General features: G+C 47.0%; 2 protein-coding genes across 3 annotated transcripts in view; both read right to left on the bottom strand.

Annotated features, from left to right (window-relative positions):
• CDCA4 (cell division cycle associated 4) overlaps positions 1–13,283 on the bottom strand; it is a 571,510-nt gene that overhangs the window by 372,821 nt on the left and 185,406 nt on the right. The gene's annotated exons all lie outside the window — the stretch shown is intronic.
• Positions 1–13,283, bottom strand: part of NUDT14 (nudix hydrolase 14) — a 49,767-nt gene that overhangs the window by 4,108 nt on the left and 32,376 nt on the right. For both annotated transcript variants that reach the window (XM_035104697.2, XM_035104706.2), the window contains exons 3-4: positions 5,987–6,051; positions 3,976–4,213 (exon numbers count right to left, since the gene is read on the bottom strand). In XM_035104697.2, coding sequence (XP_034960588.1) covers positions 3,976–4,213; positions 5,987–6,051 — 303 coding nt within the window. The remainder of the gene's footprint in view (positions 1–3,975; positions 4,214–5,986; positions 6,052–13,283) is intronic.

The raw sequence follows: 13,283 nt of genomic DNA, 5'->3' as shown, positions 1-13,283 counted from the left end.
GAGAATGTTAGCTGCTTTGAGACTCCTTAAAGGTAAAGGGACCCCTGACCATTAGGTCCAGTCATGGATGACTCTGGGGTTGCGGCGCTCATCTCGCTTTACTGGCCGAGGGAGCTGGCGTACAGCTTCCGGGTCATGTAGCCAACCTGACTAAGCCACTTCTGGCGAACCAGGGCAGCACACGGAAACACCGTTTATCTTCCCGCCGGAGCGCTATCTATTTATCTACTTGCACTTTGTGCTTTTGAACTGCTAGGTTGGCAGGAGCTGGGACCAAGCAACGGGAGCTCACCGCGTCATGGGGATTCAAACTGCCAACTTTCCGATCGGCAAGCCCTCGGCTCTGTGGTTTAACCCACAGCACCACCCGCGTCTCCTTAGGGTAGTGATAAAGCGGGATATCAAATCTAAACTCTTCTCCTCCTCCTCCCCTCCTCCTCCTTCTTCTCTCTTTGCCTCAAAAGAGCAAGCCCCCCTCCAAATGGCATTGACGGAATGCTCATACAAATGCAGCGGGGCAATTCCCAGCCTGTTTACTCAGAAGTAAGCCCCCTTGAGTCCAGTGAGGATTATTCCTAAGTAAGCAGGCCTAGGATTGCAGGCTGTCTTTCACACCAAAGAAAGCACCTTTTCATCTGGGAAACGAATCACATAATCTGGCTCCAAGGAGTTGTAAGAGACAGCTCCTCTGTTCCTCTTCTCCTCCCCCTAGCAAAAGCTCCTTAATCCAGCAGGAAATGACATTTGCCAGGATTGACAGCTGTGGATCTGAATTTAATTCCCCGTTCCCCCGCCCCTCTTCTTCTTCTTCCTTAAAGCATGTCAGTGTCCACTTCAATAGAGTTGTCAGGAGGAAAAGCAAATAAAGTTTTCCTTTCTTTTAAAGTCCCAACTCTCCATACATTTCGACATGCATTTCCAAGTAGGAGAACAGATGCTCCCCCCCCCCAAAAAAAACTGCAATCTGGGGAGGCAGAAGGCTCTGAGCACATTTTCATTTTAGATTATTTAATTCTTGACATTTCCTTAATTCCAAATACTAGACGCATTCTGCATACACACAGTTGGTTTCCCCTCTTCGTTCTGGTGGAATTTCAATGTGCTTTTTAAAAAAAAATCCTTCTAAAATAGTTGGGATTACAAAATGTATCCCAAATTGCATCTTATAATTTTGATTTAAATCAGCATGTAACACCCCAAGGGCTGGAAAATGATCCACTCTAGTAATTCCTAAATGATCTGCTGGGGCACACCAGTGGGCTGTGTGGAACAAATGAATTAAAAATGCAATTCTCCTAAGTGCTCAGTGTACTTTCTCTAAGGAGGCTGCCTAGTGTGTCTCTGCATGATTTGTTGGTACAGCACTGCATTCTTGCAATCCACTCGGACAGGAGGTAAGACTGGAGAGGTCTTGGGCTAATAATAATAATAATAATAATAATAATAATAATAATAATAATAATAATACTATAGAAGAAATGACCAGATGTTAAGGAGACATGAATAGTTCTTATATATCCAACAGTGTGATTGTGTCTGTGCCAAAAAAATGCCCCATATCAGGTAGTTTCCCCCACATCATTTCCCCACCTACTGAGAATCATAGAGTTGGAAGGGACCACGAGGGTCATCTGGTCCAGCCCCCTGCAATGTAGGAATATTTTGCCCAACGTGGGGTTCGAACCCATGACTCTGAGATTAAGAGTCTCGTGCTCTACCAAATGAGCTATCCTTATCATGCTGTTTATTTCTCCAAGCCCGCTCAACATCACTGGGTGCTGCTGGCAGAGATACAGTGGTGCCTCGCTTAACGAATGCCCTGCTTAACGAAATTTCTGCTTAACGAAAGGTTTTTTCCAGTGGAGGTTGCCTCGCTAGACGAATTCGTTTTACAAATAATTCGTCTAGCGAATCGCAGTTTCCCATAGGAATGCATTGAAATTCAATTAATGCGTTCCTATGGGCAAAAAAAAAAAACAAAAAAAAAATCAAGGCATTCCTATGGGATTTGCTAGACGAATTTTTCGTTATAAGAAAAGACCCATGGAACGAATTAAATTTGTCTAGCGAGGCACCACTGTATGCACGATGCAACAACAGCACGACACGGTCATGTATGTTTACATCCTGTGGAGAGATCATAGCATCATAGAACTATAGAGTTGAAAGGGACCACGGGGGTCATCTAGTCCAACCCCCTGCAATGCAGGAATCTTTTTGCCCCACATGAGTGGGGCTTGAACCTGAAACCCTGAGATTAAGAGTCTCATGCTCTATGGGAGTGGGACAAGATGGAGCTATTATTTCCAGTGGTGGGCCCATGTCAAACATAACATTTAAGCCCTGAGTAACTGTGCAGAAAAAAACAAAAGGGGAAATAACTTGCCCGGAACTTAGGTGGGCATGGTTAGACTTCCCCACAAACTAATTGCAGGAAAAGATATTATCTCTCCTGTGCAATCCACCTCCTCTTCAACCCCCAAGGAAGTGAAGCAACAGGTGAAGGCAGGTAAAGGCATCCCTTGTCAGGCTACTATTGAGGAAGGGACAAAGCTTTTATTGCCTTCTCCAGCTTTCTATTTTGTTTTATGGCGGTTGTTGATGGCTGTTATCTGGCTGGAGAAGGGGCATAGCAGAGTTAGCCGGCAGGCCTTGGCTATAATCTTTCAAACCTCCAGATTAAGGCGGGGCGGGGGGGAGAAAGATCTCAGGAGTGCGGCTGGGAAAGATCTCTACCAGAGATGCTGGTAGAGAGCATTACAGAACACAAGCCCATGATCTGGCTCAAAGGGTTGTCAGAGTACCTAACTGTGGGATGTAATCCATTGGTACAGTCAAATGCTACATTCCTTATTTCCCTAGAGTAGACAAAGGCAGGGGGACATCCAGTCAGTGTAACTTCCTCTTCCACTGGTCTGGAGCATCCTCCCCCTGCATGTGACCTGGGAGATGGGCATGGCTCTGGCTGACTCCATAAAAGAGCCAAGTCACACAGCCATTTTCTCAGTCTCTGGTTCTGTATTCACTTGCTTGTTGATCTTTTGCTGCCATGCTGCTCTCCTGCAGCCATTTTGTTCTATTAATGTAATTTTGCTGTCTGCTGGCTCTCAGCCAGCAGCACATGAGTTCAGTCTCCATATGAGATGAACTCACAGTTTCTTTGTGTAACTACTAAGTAAAGCCTGCCTTACAGGGATCAAATCGTGAACTGAAATGTGAGTAAACCTTTTGTTAATTTACTCAGAAAGACTCTTGTGTCTTTATTAAAGGGGACACCAGGAAATAATCTTAACTGAGAGATTCAAACAAATCTGCAAACTAGCTTCCAGCTATATTAAGGGGAATCTGCTCTGCTACATCACTTACTAGCGTGAGTGAAGGAAGCATAATACTTATTCAATATATCTGTAAGGAGGCGGAGTTACAGAGAACATCCCCCCATCATAAAGCCCAGCTCCTCAACCAGTCAGAGCTCCAGCAGCGGGTCCAGTGAAGGGCAGGAGGAAGTGAGCAGGTCGGTACAGGGCTCCGGCAGCATCCAAGAGCTGCGACTGCAGCCAAGAGCTCCTATACAGGAAATGGCCAGCGGAGGAGCATCGGACAGGCGCCCTTTCCCCCCAACGCCTGATTTGAGGCGTGCCAGCTCCCGTAGGAGCAAGGGGTGGCGCTTTGGGGTCCCCAAACTACTTTGCTGGGCGCGTAGCCGGAAAGCGCCATTGCGAGATTCTGATGAAGACTGAGCAGTCATGTTTCTCTTATCTCTCGCACTGTAAATAAGTATGCACCAATAAAAGTCTTAAAGACACGACGGTGTGGAGCGTCGTTACTCGAGGGTAGCCACCAGCATCCCTGACGAATATCCTTTCCTACTATCCTTAACATCCCCACACTAACAGTATGTTCGGCTTGTCTGATTTCATCAAGGCCTACCCTGCCAGCTGCTCTCCGAAAACCACCAAGCCCAGATCGACTTACCTGCACGAAGTAATTCTCTTCAGGCTGGCTGCAGGAATCTCATACCCGCACTCTTCCAAGACTTCCATGCAAGCTGTCTCTTCCAAAGAGAGCTCTGGCTTGTCTACAATCCCAGCGCAGAGCTCATAGGTCACTCCTGTTGAAGCAGGCAAGTGACCTGGCAGAGGGCACCAGCTCCCCTGGTTTTCACGTTCAAAGACTTGAGGGCAGAGCCGCTCCATCTCACACATGTAGACAGCTGGGGGGGGAGGGGAAAGGTAAAATGTAAGACTCTGGCACTCACCACCTTTCCTTAACAAGTGATAGTCAAGCCATCACACCGATCAAACACCTCCGGCATCTATGTATTTATTATAAGATGCAATGTTATTACAGTTGCACTTCGGAGTCCCTGGTGCATTTACTGCGCTGCGTTGTTTGAAAATAAGTTTGTGTGCGGACATCCAATTAGTGCTAATTAGCAGAACAGGGGAGACCCTGCACATTTTACAAAGTTAGATACATGCAAGATCTCTCTCCCCGCCCCCCTCCAGCATTACTTCTACTTTTGGGAGCAACTTCTGTCTCAAGGCAACATCCGTTTGCCAGCCTACATTTCACAGGATTCACTGATACTCGCTGGGATGTTGGGCTGTACATGATGTACCATGTGCATAATGACGAGCGTTTCAGCCTGTCAACTCAGCTGCTGTTTCGGCAGAGTTATGAAAAGCACGCGTGTTTGTTTGAGAAAGCCCTTTTTGAGCACATACTAGCACCCCCCCCCCCGGTGCAGATTGCAGAGTGGAATTTGCAATAGACCTTTTGCATTAATCTAGAAACAGCTGTTGCAGTAATACTCTCCTAAAGGAAATGCTAAGAGCCATGTAATACCATCAAAGGAAACACAAAGCGCTGGATTCTGCACGGTTGATCCGGCCCATGTTGCTGTGCAGCCTGCCAAAAGGCAGGCTGCTGCGACGAGCAGCCTTTGTTTCAGGAAGGCCACCTTTTTTTTCGGCCTTGCTTCTTAGCCTTTAATGGCAGCCTGGCAATATATAAATTAAGCAGATGAAATCTGCCATGCCGTGGGGATAAGGGGTAGGTCACACCTACAGATAGGCTGCCATGAAAGGATTGGAGTTGGTCCAAAGAGTGGGGGTCCTTTTAAAAGAGTTGGTGCAAAAGGGGGGGCTGAGGAGGAGGGAGAGGTGTCCCAGGTGAATAAAAACAAAGCAAAAGGAAACTCCTAGAATTGGAAGGGGCACTGAGGATCATCTAGTCCAACCCCCTGCAATGCAGGAATATGCCTCTGTCCCATACAGGGATTGAACCTGCAACCTTGGCATTATCAGCACCAGGCTCTAACCAACTGAGCTCTCAAGCACTCTGCAAAAGGCAGCTGCTTTCGTTAGTGGGTCACACATTCCGAAGCCTAAATGGTTGGGACTAGGGAGTCTAAAGCATGTTTGTAAGTAAGTGTACTGCACCCTATTGCCCTGAGATAGCTCAGTTGGTACAACATGGGACTCTTAATCGTGGGGTCATGGGTTCGAGCCGCACGTTGAGCAAAAGTGGCACCCACCCTGTGGAATGCCCTCCCACTAGAGGTCAAAGAGAACAACAATTACCAGACCTTTAGAAGGCATCTCAAGGCAGCCCTGTTTAGGGAAGCTTTTAATGTTTGATGGATTTCTGTATTTTAGAATTTCTGTTTTCTTGGAAGCCGCCCAGAGTGGCTGGGGGAACCCGGCCAGATGGGCGGGGTATAAATAATAAATTAAAAAAAATAATAAAAAAAAAGATTCCTGCATTGCAGGGGGTTGGAATAGATGGCCCTTGGGATCCCCTTCCAACGCTACAATTCTATGATTCTACAATTCACCAGAGAAGCTAGTGCATCTTCCCCCATCTCCATCACAAAGTATGACACCACAGGTTTTCAAAGGCCCACCTGCCTTTTATTGCTAAAGCCTCTGAAAAGCTGTGCTTCGTTGGAGAGCAAGAACTAAAAGCAAAGAAAGGGGATTACCTGGACGGAACTGCTTCACCACAACAAAGCACCGCCGAGAAGTATTAAAGATCAGGATGGCCACGCTGGGGAAGGAGAGAAAAGCACAAGGGAGGAGGAAAAGCAGATCAATGCACTTGCAAGAAAGGAGGCATCCCTAGGCTTTAATGGGTTTAGGGGCTCGGGCTCGGAAGGCACACAAGAACACGAGAAGGCCACAAGAACACGAGCTAAGGACACAGTTGTTAAATTCATAATCTAATTTCGGAGATAAGTCTCTGGCACGACTCTATGTTTCCGCACACCAACTCAGGTAGAAAGCTGTAGAGTCATCTGGACACATGGCATGCAATAGTACTGGGGACAGATTGAAATGATAGTTATAATGACCCTAAGTGGGACTGCAAGAAAATGTCATGGTGTGGCATGCTCCTGTTCAGGGTTCCGGTCAGCCACACCCACTTCCAGGACTCCGCCTTTCTGTTTCCTGCTCCCAGCATTCCATGCTCACTGAGCATGCTCCATCCTCGTGGGATGGCTTTTCTAAGCAGCTGCCCCTGGTTCTTTTTCCTATTTTTATTTTTATGCTTTTTCTGCAGACCGTGCAATTCCCTTGTGCCTAGTGATATCGTTTCTTGGCTGCATAAAGACCCCTACTCTATACAACCCGTACATCTTATAGGGTATGAAACAGAGGCTTGGTTGTTTGAAACTTCCATCATATGCCAGACTGCCAACATTTTCGGCATGTCAGTTAGTCATTTGGGACCATCTTTGATTATTTCTTTGCCATCACTCTGACGCACAGAAGTGAACGGAAACTTGTATCAAGATGGGCAAGAGGTTCTGGCAGTTATTTTACATCGGAGACAATAAAACATCAGAGACAGTTGCAGTAAAAAAGGTTTGCAAATAATCACTGAAGAATTAAATAATCAAGAAGCTTCATCTTATTAATCAAATTGTTCCATATCACATGTTAATAATAAGCAACGATCAAAATGTACTTACTTATTTCATTAAATGTACACAATGCTTGATTGTAAGAAAACTCAAAGAGGTATACACTATTTGAGGCTATAGAAAGCTTTTAATATTCTCCTTTTCTCCATCTTTCTAAATTCATTCCCCCAGCTGACTCTAAATAACATCCCTTAACCAGTTCTAAGTGCCTTGGAATTATCTTGTCAATCTCAAGAAGCTCTCCACCAGTAGTCTAAAAGGCCTAAAAGCATTGCACATGCAAAATGGCTAAGAATTGGAGCCTACGACACTTAACACAAATTATGCTGTGAGCAAAACACACACACACACACACACACACACACACACACACACCCTCTACCTATAATAAGGGTTCAGTGTAAGTTATGGCAGTTTCTGGAAGGCAGACAAATAATTGTGTATCTGAGGGTGACATGATCTCTAGGCAAAACCCAGTCCAGTCATAAAGCTCTACATAAAAGTAAGATCCACTGAGCCCAGAGCGACTTTCCTCCCAAAGCACAGATGGGACAAAATGAAGGGCTGAGGAAATTCCACCCTCACAACCTGTTCTTCCTCATTTCCCTTTGGAAATTTGGAGGTATAAAGCTTCTTACAAATTTTCCCCATGCTTTTTATATGGAAGAGATTTCATCCTGGTTTTTCTAGCTGGATTTAATGCCAACTAACTGTCAAGCATATTTGTTAATTGATGTATATATTAAAGAGTTCCATGATAACTTGTTGACTACCGAATATTAATTTTGACTGATACCTTTGCCCTGTTTCAAAGACCCAGGAATCTGTTCAAGGCGACTGAAGGGTTATGGAGAACATAAAAGAGAGAGGTGATTATCAAGGAGTTACGCAATGCCATAGGGCTGAGAAAAGCTTGTCTTTAATTCTTCATCCGTGAGATTTACACAATGTGAAATCTGGTATGTTTGATATTATTAAAATTAACCACCCCCTAATAAATATAAAATAAAAAGCACCCTCCATAGCACTGCACTTCAATGATAATGTTTCCCCTGCTTCCTCCCCCACCCCCTTTCTGCCTCTTCTATCTGTTTCCCAAAGGCTATTTTTTGGTAACCCCCAGTGTTTTTTCCTTATAAAAAACCCCCCACTATGACATGGGGACCCAGGTGGCGCTGTGGGTTAAACCACTGAGCCTAGGGCTTGCCGATCAGAAGGTCAGCGGTTCAAATCCCTGTGACAGGTTGAGCTCCCGTTGCTCGGTCCCAGCTCCTGCCAACCTAGCAGTTCGAAAGCACATCAAAATGCAAGTAGATAAATGGGAACCGCTACAGTGGGAAGGTAAACGGCGTTTCCGTGTGCTGCTCTGGTTCGCCAGAAGCGGCTTTGTCATGCTGGCCACATGACCTGGAAGCTATACGCCGGCTCCCTCGGCCAATAATGCGAGATGAGCGTGCAACCCCAGAGTCGGTCACGACTGAACCTAATGGTCAGGGGTCCCTTTACCTTTACCTTTTATGACATGGGGTATTGCTTTCTATGAGCCTAAAGACCTGGTCATGGATGAATCAAGGTCTCTGATAACTGCAGTCCATTCAGTCTCCCAAAGGTCCCCCAGGCTGTCGAGAATGAATATGGGTGTCAACACAAGCAATACAATTTGCTTGCTTATGGTTCTAGTTGAATTCTGTAGAGTGCAAACAGGGGTAGAGGCAACTGCTGTACAAACATGTCACCTTCCTACACAACAGGTAGCCTGCATTGTATCTCTCAGTGATGCAGGACATTTGGAGAGGAGGTCATATGTATTGTCATGGCAAGAGGCACATCCTGTCTCATTTTGCCCCCAGCGGCCAGTGAGAGGCCAATGAGAAAAAGCTAGGAAAAATATTTTTCACACTTAGATGGGCCAGAAATGGCAAAATGGGAAATTCTGAGGGGAGGGTTAAAATCCATCCGATGACATGTTTTCTCTTTTGGAACGAGGAACGAAGGCTTTTTAAATGAAATTTTGCAACATTGCTGCTGCCGCCGATTGGATGGCTAAGCAAGCAACACTCTTAAGGTGATGCTGGAAAAAGGATTTCCAAATATTGTAGAATGCGGAAGATCTTCAGGTTTTTTAAGTCTTGGGATTATGGGAAGCAAACAAAGTAATAAAGGAAGTTTATGCATCATAAGAAAGAAAGTCTTGCCAATATTTCAACTTCTCTCAAAGATTGGGGGGGGGGGTAATACTCTCCCCCATAAATGGCTGCACAGTTTTCAGAAATTTTACATTTCTGATCTCACAGAGGAGTTATGTGCCTCTCAAGGGTTTTTAATATGTGTTCCTGCTTTTTATCACGGCCATAATGATTGGATACTACACTAGTAATAAATTTCCAAAAGGCTCAGAAAATTAGAATTTATATTCCAACAAAGAGACAGAAAGAGAGAATAAAGATGACTTGAAAACGAAGTAGCATGTGTCAACTCACTGAAGAATGGGTTATTATCCCCCCCCCTCCCCGATTCAGTCACTTAAAGACATACATAGAACAGATGGAACGATCAGAACCAAGCTGTCAAAGTTAAGGAACAAGATCAAATTAAACTTGAATGGAATAGTGTTTTCATTACAACTGTCTCCTTTCTGTGCCATCTTGAGACAACAGGGAACGTTGAAACACGGAAGATTTGTGAAACTTAACAAAGTATCTGCAAAAAGCCAAATTACTTGTTAGTTCAATTAATAGTTTAGCTTCCTTGAACACGGATGAAAGGGATTTTCTTGTTCTAAATTGGAAATGTTTGTTTACTGTCAGATATTTAAGGCGGTTCAGAGAATTTACTTTCAGTTTCCCTTCAAAGTGGCAAGCCCTTGTGAACTTGAGGCTTATCACTAACTCCAGGCATTGGCGGAGGACCGGGGCCCGACACACGCCGCACCCCCCCCCTCCGCACGCCACGCCCCCGGGACACACGCCAGCCACACCCCCGCCTGCTCTCTGCCCCCGGTGCCGGAGCATGCAGCTTCGCCACTGACTCCAGGGCAACTGCAAACCATGGTTTATGGAAACTGGCTTGTTCAAACAGCTAAGTGTAAACCATTACCCCCGGTTCGCACACTATGACAAGTTGAGTTTAAGGGAAACGGAATGTAAATGCTGCCCAATCCTTCTCCTGGCTATGTGAGAGGAAGGCGTGGGGACTGCACAAGTCTGACACTTGCTTGGGCTCATTCCAGCTCAAGTGTATCACACTAAACCATGGTTTAGGGCAACATGCCATAACAGCTGCAGTGAAACTTCGTTAGGCTGCCCAAAATATCAGACAAATGAGAAGATAAATTGGGGGGGGGCAAAAGCTGAAATAAGTAATGGGCCTTCTCAAACCAGCTTCCATTGACTTTTTTTTTTGGCCTTGGCCTTGTGGTTGAACACTTCGAACCAGTATGCCTGAAGGAAGGTCTCCACCCCCATCGTTCAGCTCGGACACTCAGATCCAGCTCCGAGGGCCTTCTGGTGGTTCTCTCTTTGTGGGAAGTGAGGTTACAGGGAACCAGGCAGAGGCGCCCCCCCCCCCTGTGGAAAGTCCTCCCATCAGATGTCAAGGAAATAAACAACTATCTGACTTTTAGAAGACATCTGTAGGCAGCCCTGTTTAGGGAAGTTTTTAATGTTTGAAATATTCTGTTGGGAGCCACCCAGAGTGGCCCGGGAGGCCCAGCCAGATGGGTGGGGTTAAGTAAATTAATAATAATAATAATAATAATAATAATAATAATAATAATAATAAATAACAATAACAATTTATTATTATTAATCTCTTGTTTGGCACCAAGACCTCAGCATCTGCTCTCCCCAATGAGGGAGGCTTTGGGAGCATAGTGAAGACTAGCAGGGGGGGGGGGCTAGGTAGAGAAAGTGTGTGTGTGTGTGTGTGTGTCATTTTGATATGGAAGACCTGCCAAGGGAGCAGCCCTCAATTAGGAATACTGTACAGCCAAGTTTTGGGGAGCAGAGGCATGTCTGCATTTTAATGGATGTCGAACCCTTACTTGACCACACAGTAACCATTTTGGTGCTACGTGGATTCCAGTTGTCCTGGATTTCTTTGGATAATGAGGAGGGGGCTTTCACCATTGGAAAGTGCACACACAAACATTATTAAAAGGTTTATTTAAACAAACGAAATGACTTTATATTTCACCCCGTATTGTAGTGACAACATATTTGGCACCATAATGGACGAAAGATTAGATCCGGCCACTGTGTTGTGTTATGGGAATGCCTAAGCAGAACACAAGGGCAGGAAAAGAGTAGACTCTCCTTGGAATGTATGAAGCATACACAAGAATTTAATCTGAAATTGACATCAAAAGGCCCCGAACAATAGGTCTCGTGTGCAAACATGCCAGAAATGCATACAATTTGTTTTTGTTCTTACTCCCTCCCTGGAGAATACAGTCAACAAAACTTTGTTTCGGGTCCATTGGGATGCTGAGAGACTACAGAAAGAGCCAATGGGAAGAGAAAACTCCTTGGGAAGTGAGGGTGCCTCTGAGCTGCATATACTGCTCCCTCACTTGCAAAGGCTTGTCCATTCAAGTCAAGAGAATATTTCCAAGCTCATCCCTTTGGCCGGGGCAGCTTCCCCCCGCCCTCCCCGTCCCAATGAATCCTGCAAACTTAGGAGATCAGTGCTCATACCAGAGAGCTCAGAGGAGCACTGCAATTGCCCGAGTCACTGAGTCAGGGATCCCAAAGCTTGAACCAGCAGATTTGACCCTGACTGACTGCTCGTCTGGGAACTTTGCTCCAGAAACTATGCTGCACATCAAGGGTTTGCGATATGACGGCATTGTCATCTTGCAATGCTCCACCCTCTGAGACAGCCAATTGCTCCAAGCCGTTCCCAGCAGGGTAATACTTCTGGAATAGCCTGCAGTCCTTTACCCTGAGCAAAGCCACTTCCGCCTTAAGGAGGAAGTGGGGTTGCGGGCACTCACGACCCCTTCACGTGCACAGGGGTGTGGCCAGCCCGGTGCGATTGGGGGGCTCTGGCTGTGTCACTCCCAAGCTGACCAACCCGGTTGGTCTGGAGGTGTGGCCCACTCAATTTAAACGGGACGCAGCTGGGAAATCTCCTCCTTCCGCTCTCACCAGCTCCGGTTTTTCCTTGCTAGTGGATCTCCTCTGTTGGATCTCTTCTGCTCCCAGTGTTGGCTGCTGTTCCTTCCGGGCTTGGTAGAGTGGGTGGTGTTCACAGCCTCTCTGCCGGTTTCTGTGAGCACTCCTGGTTCCTTGCGCAGCAATCTATTCCAAGGCGCGTTTACGGGTTGACTTTGGGGCGCAGTGCTGCTCTCTGTTCCTTGCTCTAGGAAGCTTTGGAAAGCGCCGTTTGGGGGTTGGTCAGCTAAGAGACGCAGCGCAGCTCTCCCTGCTTCGTCTTGCTCTATGTGTCTGCATCCTATCACTGATGCTTGACTTTTGTTCCCTTGTTCAATTCTTACTCCTTTCCATGGGTGGGCAGATTCCTTCTAAGCTAGTAATGGTAAAGGCAAAGGACCCCTGGATGCTCAAGTCCAGTCGAAATCAACTAAGGGGTGCGGCGCTCATCTCGCTTCAGGCCCAGGGAGCTGGCGTTTGTCCGCAGACAGCTTTTCCGGATCATGTGGCCAAGCATGACTAAACTGCTTCTGGCGTACAGAACACAGTGACGGGTGCCAGAGCGCATGGAATCGCTGTTTACCTTCCTGATGCAGTGATGCCTATTTATCTACTCACCCTGGTATGCTTTCAAACTGCTAGGCTGGCAGGAGCTGGGACAGAGCAATGGGAGCTCACCCCGTTGCATGGATTCGAACTGCCAACCTTCCAATTGGCAAGTCCAAGAGGCTTGATGGTTTAGACCAGGGGTCCCCAGACTACGGCCCGGGGGCCGGATGCGGCCCAATTGGCCTCCCAATCTGGCCCGCGACGCCCCCCGCCGCCCGTTGCCGCCACCCGCTCTTACGGCGCGCAGCGCGGTGGCGCTCTTCCGGATCGGAAAAAACCGCCGAAAATCGTCTGTGCGCATGCTTATGGGCCTTTCCCGACCCAGAAGAGGTCATTTCTGTTGCACTTCCGGGTCGGGGGAGGCCCATACACATGCGCACAAACGATTTCCGGCGCCTTTTCCGACCTGGAAGCGCGCCGCCGCGCCAGTAAGTGCGTGTGCGTGTGCGCATGCGCACGGGCGCGCACTCCCCCGCCCGCCGGCCCGCACGGACGTGCACTCCCCACCCTCCGGCCCGTCGCGCGATCGGCACGGTGGGAACCGGCCCAAAGCCGGGTAAGTCTGGGGACCCCTGGTTTAGACCATAGCGCCA

Source organism: Zootoca vivipara, chromosome 1 (assembly GCF_963506605.1).
Source record: "Zootoca vivipara chromosome 1, rZooViv1.1, whole genome shotgun sequence".
Classification (NCBI taxonomy): domain Eukaryota; kingdom Metazoa; phylum Chordata; class Lepidosauria; order Squamata; family Lacertidae; genus Zootoca; species Zootoca vivipara.
The sequence above is the reverse complement of the archived record's forward strand: the minus strand, read 5'-3'. Positions and strand labels throughout refer to the sequence as shown.